General features: G+C 35.2%; 1 protein-coding gene across 1 annotated transcript in view; it reads right to left on the bottom strand.

Moving 5' to 3' along the window:
• Positions 1-12,500, bottom strand: part of LOC106874175 (AT-rich interactive domain-containing protein cfi-1) — a 373,160-nt gene that overhangs the window by 230,954 nt on the left and 129,706 nt on the right. The window contains exon 3 of the mRNA XM_089348638.1: positions 5,173-5,245. Coding sequence (XP_089204764.1) covers positions 5,173-5,245 — 73 coding nt within the window. The remainder of the gene's footprint in view (positions 1-5,172; positions 5,246-12,500) is intronic.

The following is a 12,500-nucleotide window of genomic DNA, read 5'->3' as shown; positions in this document are numbered from 1 at the left end:
AAATATTTGCTCTCGTAGAGCCGCGTGTGCTGTTTTCATTGCATTGTTATTTTAGTTGTTGTGGGGCTTCACCTCCACTCTGATCGTGCAGATTTATCTATAGGCATTCCGGTTGTGACCATCCCGTCTTTTTCAATGTATGTTGAAATACTGAGTTCTTTTTAGTTTGAAATAATAAAATGTAACTTGATTTGATGTGGCTACTATTTTGAGCAGGTCACAGTATTTATTGAATTACATCAAAATATACGTAAAGCGGTTCTGTATTACTGAATGTGACATATATTTCGTCAAAGGCACTAACAACTGCAGTTATACAGACATAATTATGCAGCTGCATGAGTTTTGGTTTGGAACTACGCATGCAATTTTTTAATATTTTCGAAATTCTAACTTATGTTTGGCATATAATACTTGAGACACTGCGTGTAGTCTTATTAAACATAATTTTTTTCTCATCTTTTTTTTTCTTGCTGTTTCTATCGTCAAATTTTGGTGACAGCTCGTAGATAGAGAATTTTCATAACATATGATATTGATACATTATCAACAGGCTAAAAGTTCAACTTGAAGCAAAACTTGGTCAAGAGTAGTACGTTATCGAAATTAATCAATCAATAAATAAAGACAACAAATAAACTCGAATAAACATCGGTGCGTGCACGACGGAGAAAATATGCATTCTGATTTCAAATCCCATCAGAAGCGATTTTAATTTTCACCATACATAATTTTAGATAATTGCTACCAAGCGAGAACTGAATGGCTGATTTTTGCTATAGTATGACCATATTTATAGAGTTATGCCTACAGTAGAGATTACTATTATTATTTACTTCGCTTTCTGTCGAAACAACCATAAATTACTGGAGTAAATATAATGGGCAATACTCCTTACACGATGTCTGTTGTTTGATGCATATGTTTATCATTATTGAGTGAGAGAGCAGCACATGCCATCAAAGCGAAACTGGGATAAAATATTCGAAGCCCGATATACCCATCATGAATACCCGTCTGATAAGGGTACAGCAGGCACATGCATCACAACCATATGTGCGCGACATGGTGATCTCGTACCAAGATAAACAGGGACATAGCTTTGCAGGTGGGGCCGAGTTAGAATTTTCTTCAAGTTGAGTAGTTCATCCCGCTCAAAAAGTCCCTAAATAAGGTTTGTTTAAGGATGATGAACAAAACATCCATGTTTCCAGAGGGGAATTATTCAAATCTCAAAGAATTCCTGGCTATGATGCACCCCACTACCTCTGCTCGTGATCAGAGAGACATTATTATTATTATTATTATTATTATTATTATTATTATTATTTTATGTTTGACTTTTGTTTTGCATTTGTACAAGTTGGATCCAAGTCTCACCCAGAGACCTCAAGAGACAACAAGTTAGAAGTTCATGTAGGTGTTATGCCTAGGGTACCATACATTTGGATTTGTACATAGTGTTGTTCTAGAGAATGTTTAAGAAACCATAAGAAAATTATGCGTTTGCTTCAAAATTTGAGATCACATAGACAGTATTTTACGTAGGATATGGGCAGTTCCCATGAGTACTATCTAGGTAGTAATCAGCCCGTTTCGCTGTCATTCCCAGGGCACCTATGACAATAGGTATTGTTTTCGTCTTCAGATTCCACATTTTGCTAATTTCTATTTCAAGATCTTTATATTTGCTCAGTTTTTGGTAGGTCTTGACAGATACGTTTATATCGATTGGGACAGTCATATCAATGAGGAGGCATGATTTTTGTCTGCAGTCTTTCAGTATGATGTCTGGCCTATTTGCGTCTATCTTTCTGTCAGTTTGAATGGTGAAGTTCCAGAGGAGTGCAATGTGATCATTTTCAAGTACTGGGGGTGGTTTGTGTTCCCACCAGTTTTTATCATGGGGCAAGTCCAGGTTTTTGCATATTACCCAGTGAATATATTGTGCAGCTCTATCATGCCTGTTGAGATACTCTGTAGGCGCAAGCAGACTGCACATGGAGACAACATGATCGATGGTCTCATTTTGTTGTTGGCATATACGACATAATGGGGAGCTGCCGTTCTTTAATATGTTGGCCTGGTAATTCTTTGTAGGTAGGCATTGATCTTGGGTTGCTATGATAAACCCCTCTGTTTCTGATTTCAAGCCAGAGGCCATTAACCATTGGTGGGTAAGGGCTTTGTCAATATCTGCATTATTCGCTCTCTTTGGGTATTTGCCATTGAGAGGTTTTCCATGCCATTTTTCAGTCATAATAGCTAAGGCAGCAATTTTAGCACGGGTTTTCAAGCGCTTAGCTTTTTCTGCAGGTGTTTCTAGTTCGTCTAATTCTTGAATTTGTTGCAATTGGAATTCACTTAGATATTCCTTTGCCTGTTTTGTTACTGAATAAGATGCTTTCATATTTTAAGACAAGTTATTATTATTATTATTATTATTATTATTATTATTATTATTATTATTATTATTATTATTATTATTATTATCATTATCATTATTATTATTATTATTATTATTGTTCAGTAGTTTCATTTTTATAACGTGCTTTCACTTCACTACCGAGCGCAGCTCTGTGCGCCTTGGGTATGTGTTGTGGTTTGCTGTGGTGCTCTTATGTTTAGTGTATTGAAAGTGTTTTGCGTAGAATGTGTGCAGTACCCAGTAGTGCAATTTTCTGTATGTTATATATATTTGTAAGTCCTGGTGTTTTTGTTATGTATTATTATTATTATTATTATTATTATCATTATTATTATTATTATTATTATTATTATTATTATTATTATTATTGCTGTTGTTGTTGTTGCTATTTTCGTGGTTTGAGAAATACTTCAAATTTTCTTTCTGAAACGAGATTTTGGTCCATGTTGGAAAACTTGCATGAAAATGTTCAAGGTTAACAATACTGCGTAAGAAAAACCTAGCAACGGCCCAGTGTAGCTAATTTTAGGAACGTGTCTACGTCTGTTCTTATCGGTTATCTGTGTAGTCCTGTGCTTCTGCTAGAAATCATCATCATCATATATCTTTTAAAATTAAAATATAAAAAAATTCAAAATAAAAAAAATTAAAAACAAATCAACTTCATCATCATCATCATCATCATCATCATCATCATCATCATCATCATCATCATCATCATTTTTTACTGCAGTGGATGGCACAGCAAATAGCCATGTGATATTCTGCTTTCAAAATCCTATCTGGTCCAACCGACTACTGTTCGGCGTCATAATTATAACAATCAAAACAACACACCAAAATGTCAATAATGTACCTATCTCAGTAATATGGTGGTGCATCTAGTAATGCAGTAAATGCTTGTGTATGAATTTTTTGCACATGTCATAAACAAAAGGCCGAATCAAAAAATTTAATAATACACCAAACGAATGGAGACTAAAACTACCTATGGCTATAATCATTCAAGGATTGGCAGAAAGGAAGTAAGCAAGAACGAAAACTAATGATGGTTTGAAGGGTCTGTATTAATAATAGAAGCGAAACATCATATTTTAGGTGCACATGAGAGTGCTTCGCTCAAATAAATGCAAGAACAAAATAATGAAATAAGAGGTTAACATAAAATGCAGACAGTTCTATCAGTACCATGTAAACAATTGATTATATTTCTGAATGCCTAATCGTTGCAAACCTTTTGTATATCCACACATACAATCGACTCAATTATTATGTCAACTTAGGACTATAGCATCATTTCGATGTGGAAACGATTCAGAAGTGGTATAAATGTGCTTCAACGCTGTACATAAATATACTTCAACGACCTGGTTATAGTCCTTTCAGATAAGCCTGTGCAGTCTGACTTGGAAATAAAGGCAAGCTTTCAGATATAATTATTACCATCTCTGTGCGTTGATAGACAAATTTATCATTTCTCACTAAAACATCATCTAAAACTGAGGTGAAGAAACAGTTAAAGTATAAGAAACTTGAAATTGAAATAAACAAGTTGTCAAATATGAAAGTAAAATTACTGTCAATAATAATTGGAGGTTTAAGTATGATAAAAAGTTATAAAACAAATAATTAAAGAATATACCACACGGCTCGGAATGGTTCTCGACAGAGTGCAAAAGAAAGCCCTGGTTGGTATAACCGATATCTTGTACAGTTCACATTCAGTTTAATAGAACAAACTATATTCTATGCGTTGTCTATATATTCACGACTCATGAAAAAGAAAAGGAACACGAAACAATCATTGCCCAACAAGATCCGTATCTATTCAACAAATATAGCACCATAAGTAGCAAAACAATTGCAATAGTCCCCACCCCATTCCCTAAACAGAAACTACTGTAAACATCTCAGAAATACAACAGCTCTGATGAAACGGCTGAAATTTATATAAAACTGCTGAAAGCAAGATTAAGAATATGAATAATAAAAAAAAATAAAAATAAAGACAAGCAACGGAAGATAAAGTAACAATAATAACAATAATGATGCAAGAGAAAAATGATATATCAGGATTTTTTTTTACTTCAAATGGTAAAACTGGCAATTAATTCATAACAATAGCATTATAAAAATATAAAGCATTGCTATAAATACTGAAAGAAACACATGTCTTATAAATGGAAACGACATACCTGAAATTGCAAATCTATAAAGATGACTTAACAGTATAATCCAATCAAATATAACATAGTAGTATACATACATATATAAATACATATACATTTTCATACATACATACATACATATATACATACATATATATATATATATATATATATATATATATATATATATATATATATATATACACACACACACACACACACACACACATATATATATATATATATATATATATATATATATATATATGTTTGTATGTATGTATGTATGTATGTATGTATGCATATAATGTTAAGTATGTTATATAAAATATGGGCTATTTACGGGTTGCTCGTAGAGAGCCAATGCGAAAAAATACGAAGTAGATTAAAATGAAAACGCAAATCGTAGGCACTCAACCAAATTCCCGAACGCATAAATTTGTATCAAGTATGCATATATATATATATATATATATATATATATATATATATATATATATATATATATATATATATATGTTGTACACACACACATACACACACTGTGCAGAATATGTAATAAAATGTGACCATTACCTCGTTTTTGCATAAAAGAAAACAGATCATCTAAAAATTCTTTCCTCTTTGGGTCTTCACTTAGCTCGTATAACTGCAAGAATATATTGAAATAGGTTGACAAAATAGAGAACATAAAAGTACCGGAGAAAAGCGTGTGTGTGTGTGTGTGTGTGTGCTATTTTTTATAGTTAAAATTGTGAGAAGCAGCAAATAAGGGTTGAATGATGTGTTTGTATGGGTGTCATGCGGGATGCATGTGGTTTGCAAGATAAGAAGCTGTTATGCATACGTTGACCATAGAACACGGCGCGATTGTGTCCGATATCAAGGTAGGAATGCGACAATCTGGAATGCCTAGTGTTAACTATGACATGTGCATCAGTCGGTCAAATAACCTGCCATTGTGGATGTGTGTGTAGAATTCAGGTGAGGTAGAAATACAAGTTTTCATGCATAATTTACATATACATACGAGTATGTGTGTGTGTGTGTTTTCATGTATATTTAATTTTACTGAATGTTCTTGTAAGTGAAATTGGTGGTGAATTGGAATACATGTGGGACGATTTTTATCTGATGTGATTATGGAATCTAATCATAATTTGATAAAAAAACGTGCAACGCATATGAACTGTGAATGAATATATTGGTTAATTGATGTACTTCAAGTGTTTATATAGCCTGATACTAGATCAGTAGTTCTCAACTGTTTATTTCTTTTGTCTGTGGACCCCATTTTATTCCTATTTTATTCGAGTAGACCCATTGCATTTTTATAATTAAATATTATTACGAATTGTAATAAACAAAATATTTTGTGTACTATAGAAGTATAACCAATTCCTTGTCATAAATTTTAACAACAAAGTCTTATAAGTAATTTCGATTTTTGCACAAGGCCAGCAAATTTAGGGGCGGAAATAAGTCAATGACGTCGACCCCGGTGATCCACTGGTACTTATTTATCAACCCCGAAAGGTTGGAGGTGGTCGATAATTAATTATATCTCGGTAGTAGGACTACCACGTAGTCATTGCTTTAGAAATTTTCAACAATAAACGAAGCTTATCTTGAAAGGCATTCCAGCTATGATAATCTTGTATTTTCATACATTAGAGGCTACATCTTCTAAGATGTTCTCTGTTTTCTAATACAGTACTAGTGGAGGCACAATGGCCCAGTGGTTAGGACAGCGGACTCGCGGTCATAGGATCGTGGTTTCGATTCCCAGACCGGGCGTTGTGAGTGTTTATTGAGCAAAGCTCCATGAGGCTCCGGCAGGAGATGATGGCGAACCCTGCTGTACTCATTCACCACAACTTTCTCTCACTCTTACTTTCTGTTTCTGTTGTGCCTGTAATTCAAAGGGTCAACCTTGTCACACTGTGTCACGCTGAATATCTCCAAGAACTACGTGTTAAGGGTACACGTGTCTGTGGAATGCTCAGCCACTTGCACGTTAATTTCACGAGCAGGCTGTTCCGTGGATCGGATCAACTGGAACCCTCGACGTCGTAAGTGACGGAGTGCCAACACACACACACACAATACAGTACTAAAAGCATACTTTGGCCACTATATCTATCACGTTTATTGACCGCAGAGAAGCTCCCGTTTAACCGCTGGTGTTTTAGTCATTGTTTAAACCGAGGTGAGCTCAGATTAAACAGATCTAGGATAAAAACAAAAAAATGGTTCCAGCTGTGACTGTCTTGTCTTTTGGTATGCCAGGAACTTTAGTATTCAAAAATGTGTGAGCTGAGGGATGTGTTCTGGGTTCTATGTACGAGCAGATTGGATTACCTCACAGTAGTTTCTCGCTGAGATCTGCTAATTATCATTTACGTACATACATACATACATACATACATACATGCATGCATGCATACATACAAACATACATACATACATACATACATGCATGCATGCATGCATACATACATACAAACATACATACATACATACATACAAATGGGGGCTCATTAACAACTAGAACCTAAAGGCAAAATTAACAGAGGTCACAAAAATAACGGAGGGTACAGATATAACACACACACACACATACACACACACACACACACACACAGAGACGCACACACACACAAACACACACGCACACTCACACACACACGCACACACATTATTGATAGTGGAAGCTTGTGATCAAAAACATTCATTTCACACGCACGTGGTTTTTTCCCAATGACAAACGAAATCAAGACTATGTTGGGCATCGTGTCCAGTTCTAAACCAGCAGGATATCCCTTTCTCTCTACATGTGTGTGTGTCTGTGTGTGTTAATGTGCATCTGTATAAATATGTTCACGTATGCCTGTACGCCTTAGCGTACAGAGATACTACATTATGCATGACGGTGCCCTTTCAGTTTATGGTGATGATGATGATGATGAGGAGGAGGAGGAGGAGGAGGAGGAGGGGAGAAGGAGGAGGAGAAGGAGAATAAGAAGAAGGAGGGGGAATTATAGTTGCTACATTTAAGCATCATTCAAGAGACAATAAAGGCTCGTATTAATGCCATACAAAACAGTATGACTGCGTTATGCTTTATTAAAATACTCACAGCAAACTGAATTTACAACAGAAAAGACCCCCCGCCCCACCCAGATCTTGATTCACCTCCATTCGTACAAGGCATACATACATGCACACATACATACATTATATAAATGTATATATATATATATATATATATATATATATATATATATATAAGAGAGATGACCACTAAGTGGACATCCCTTTTGATATTAATCAAATTAATATTCAATTTTTCACCCTTATTATTTAAATATATATATACATATATATATATTGTTCAATGAACACCATAACAAGCCTACTGTATCACTAGGCATGTTATGAAAACCTGCAACTATATTACTAGCTCCTCATAACTATATACTGTGTACATTGAAGAATATTTATCTCTTACCAGATGAAATACCTTTTTTGTATTCTAACGGAAAAGTACTATATACATACGTTAGTTTATGTATATATATATATATGGTGGTGGTTGTCTACTCCTTAAACAGAGTTTGACCACCTCCTGCACCTACACCTTAGCCCTTTCATGGCGTCTGATGTGGCTTTTTAAACCAGACAGTGTTTTGAAAAAACACCCACACAGATTGCACCTCTGATTTGCACTACCAATACCTGCAAGTAAGTTCTGCTCATTGTGGATCCTAACATGTCTTTTAAGACCCCCATTGGATTTGCAAACCCTCTGGCACACACCACATTCAAACGTGTGCACAGACATATAATCAGAATATATATATACACATATAATATATAATGTATGCAATACATATATATGTACACACACACACACACACACACACACACACACACACACACACACACACACACACACACACACACACACACACACACACACACACAAATTTCATAACTTTGATAGGTTTCGGTCAGTATAGGCCCAAGCCATGTCTAACTTAATAGTACCACTTGGTGAAGTCTTTTAGTCATAGATGGGGCACTCCATCGGTTACGACGAAAAGGGTGCCAGCTGATCCGATCAAAGGAACAGCTTGCTCGTGAAATTAACATGCAAGTGGCTGAGCACTCCACAGACATGTGTATCCTTAACGTAGTTCTCAGGGAGATTCAGCGTGACACAGAGTGTGATAAGGCTGGTCCTTTGAAATACAGGTACTACTCATTTTTGCTAGCTGAGTTGACTGGAGCAACGTGAAACAAAATGTCTTCCTCAAGGACACAATGCGTCGTCAGGAATTGAACTCACGACCTTGCGGTCGTGAGCCGAATACCACTAAGCCACGCACCTTCACTGTGTATGTATATATATAAACATATATACACATATGTATATATACATACCTACATGCATATATACAGAAGTTCATATATTATTCTCTGCATATATACCTACATACCTTCACGCATACACTTTCAGGCATATTTACAAATACACATGCATCTACGAATATAAAACACATAGATAATCTATGTGCATACCCACACACACACGCCCACGTTGAGACACGTATATGCGTTCATAAATATATGAATTCAAATGGCTTCTTATACGCCAGAGGATGCTGAGATCAAATTTTCTTCAAATAGAAGACAATCATATGTCTGGTGAACAAGTTTAATGCAAAATTTCTCCTAAATTGATATCCTGTAGTCTTGAAGAACGATCAAATATAAAATTCTGATCTTGGACGCCCAATTTTGGGAGAACATGCCACTACGAAAGAAGAATATCAATGTTAAACCATAATATTAAGCATGTTTAACTCATTTTCCATGAATGTACGGATGCACATACTTAGATACATTATTAATATTGCATCACAGAGTCTGTGGGTATTTTTGCTCTTGCTACTTTCAAGTTCGTCCTGGTCAGTATTAATCAAATATATATCTTAAATTCTTTATATACATACATGCATACATACATACATACATACATTCATATATATATATATATATATATATATATATATATATATATATATATATACCAGTATATAAAGTTTTACTATATTAAAATATGAAACTTTATATATTGATGTGTCTAACATATATCCCAACATATATTTCTATACCCGCTCAAGTTTAATTCTCTTGAGCACTACAAAGGGTATTCTACACGGAGAATATCTGATCTCATCTTTGAACTATATATATATATTATTATTATTATTATTATTATTATTATTATTATTATTATTATTATTATAATATTTGGGAAGGTATGACGTGGGGCTGGGTGGGAAACACTAGACGTTCGCAACTGTCCTTTATTTTCTTTCCATTCAGATAAAATGGCTAGTTTTCTTTGTCTGTTTATTGGTGGCATGTTAAGTCGAAACTAATTGCTTGCGATTGTCTCCTTTCGAATTTGGAATCGGTTCCAAATGTCGCTAGTTGTTTATTTACTTTCTCTCGAAGTGAAGATGATTTAATTAAACGAAATATTTATCTGAAAAATCTACATAGTGTATCTTCGGTTTTGTTTTCAAAATCCACGTCACTGATCTCTCAGAGAAGGAGAGAGAGAGAGAGAGAGAGAGAGAGAGAGAGAGAGAGAAAGAGAGAGAGAGAGAGAGAGAGAGAGAGAGAAAGAGAGAGAGAGTGTGTAAGAGAAAGAGAGAGAAAGAGAAAGAGAACGAGAGAAGCACAGGCGTGGTTGTATGGCTACGAAATTTACTTTGCAAACTCGGTAATTTTGGTTTCGGTCTCACTGCCCAGCATCTTCGGCAAGTGTGTTCTACACAAATCCGGGCTCAACTATACCTTTTAAAGTGGGTTTAGTAGCCGGAAACTGAGTGGGAGATACATTTATAACGCATACACACACATACACATATTCACACACGTACACACACACACACACACACATACACACACACACACGCACATTCTGATATCTGATATGTGACCTTAGAAGAGAAGTATGCTAAAACATTGAAACGGCGATTTGTAAAGTGACTTACATATACATATATGCGAGTATACATATCTGTGTTCTGTTAATGTCCATCCACAATTCGACTGATTGAATCCTATTCGTAGTAAACAACCAGCTACCCTGCACATGAAGTTAGCTTACAACATTCGAGAGAATAATGGCGTGCTAAGCTTCAATACCGTCTCATCAAATCTGCTTTTAGGGTTACGTTTTCGTTTCGTATTTCTTTTTCCACCATCTCGTCTTCAGGGAGATTTATTTCTTATCTGTTTAATGACCATTCCTGGTTTTTACAGGTTATGAGTAATCTAACTTCTTGACACCAAAAAAACCAAAAAAACCAAAAAAAAACGAAACAATAGATTCCTCAATAGAGTTGCTGTTCTTAAGTCAGTGTAACTGAAGAAATAACTATAATCGCTTAATATGATTTCCAAAATGTGGGCTCGGTGAGATCGGCTGAAGATTTTAATATCATACATTTTTCTTACACTAAGAAACGGGAGCTCACCGACCTCAGGTTATATATGAAATTTTCACATGAATTCTAAGAAATGAGATGAACTCTGAAATTGATCCCTCGATGCCTTTAAATAATAACCAAACCTTCAAGTCTTCCACTATCATCTTAAGTAGTGGCAGATACTTGTACAATGTTTCTCCTGATCAGGCCCGGCGTCAGTCTTTGGTGCCTGGGAGTGCTTCAGAATATTCTGGGTTGACCCTAATTGGTAATAATGTTAATGCGGAGCTTCGATATAAGTGCATCACTGTAAATCTGAGTGTATATCATTGAATAGTGAGGGGGGGGCAGTGCCGTCCAGTGCCGTCCAATGCAACCCCTTAGCGACGGGCTTGCTCATGATACCTCAAACAGGAGGGATTTAATTTGAAATCAATAAAAGAGTCACAAGTACAATGTTCAAAAAACAACAATACATACAGTCGACTCACACATATAGAAAATGACAACAGAGGGAGACACAAGGGATTTACTTTATATATTAAACTGACAAGCATAAACTTATGACTCAGAAACGAAATGCACAAAGGAAACAAAAAACAAAAACAAAAAAAAAAACATAAAAGAAAAATTAACTGAGAGAAAGGCGTTTCAGATTTATAAAATTTTTACGAATAATTTTCGATAAATAGAGTGTAATCGTCTGTGGTGGGGTCAGTACAGTGGCACTAATTTTGATAATTCACAATAGGCCGTAATATTTAGAAATAAACGGGATGTGAATTCAACAGTCCTTGTGAATTATTAAATGGCCGAAATGACTGTTATAGGATCTACACGCACGCACACGCACACACACACACACACACACACACACACACACACACACGCACACACGTACATGAATGTGTGCGTGCGTGTGTGTGTGTGCATGTACGTATGTTTGTATGAATGTATTTCCAAATACATTTGTACAGTTTAGTTTATAAAGGGAAGGTAGCTCAAATGGTAAGATAATATAGCAAAGCATATATGTATTTTTTAATTATTATTACTCTTGTAGTAATAATAATATCTTGTAGTATACTACTCCTGTAGTATTCTCAGCTAGTATTTCGTGCCAAGACACTTATGAGATTGAAAAAATTCACCTTCATTCACTCCTACACATGAACTAATTGCAGCTAACTCTATATCTCTCCCTCCCCCCACCTCTGACACCTTTGCAAGCATTCAAACAGAAGAAGAACACCAAGAAAGAAAAAAAAGATCTCTGCATATATTAACTCCTGCACTGCCTTAAAGAATACAAAAAGGAAGCTGTATCCAATTGCACACGTACAAGGTTGCGACTCACACCTAGTATAATAGAAATAATGTAGATAGATGTAAATA

The sequence above is a fragment of the Octopus bimaculoides genome, chromosome 3, assembly GCF_046866305.1.
Source record: "Octopus bimaculoides isolate indiv1 chromosome 3, ASM4686630v1, whole genome shotgun sequence".
Classification (NCBI taxonomy): Eukaryota; Metazoa; Mollusca; class Cephalopoda; order Octopoda; family Octopodidae; genus Octopus; species Octopus bimaculoides.
The sequence above is the reverse complement of the archived record's forward strand: the minus strand, read 5'-3'. Positions and strand labels throughout refer to the sequence as shown.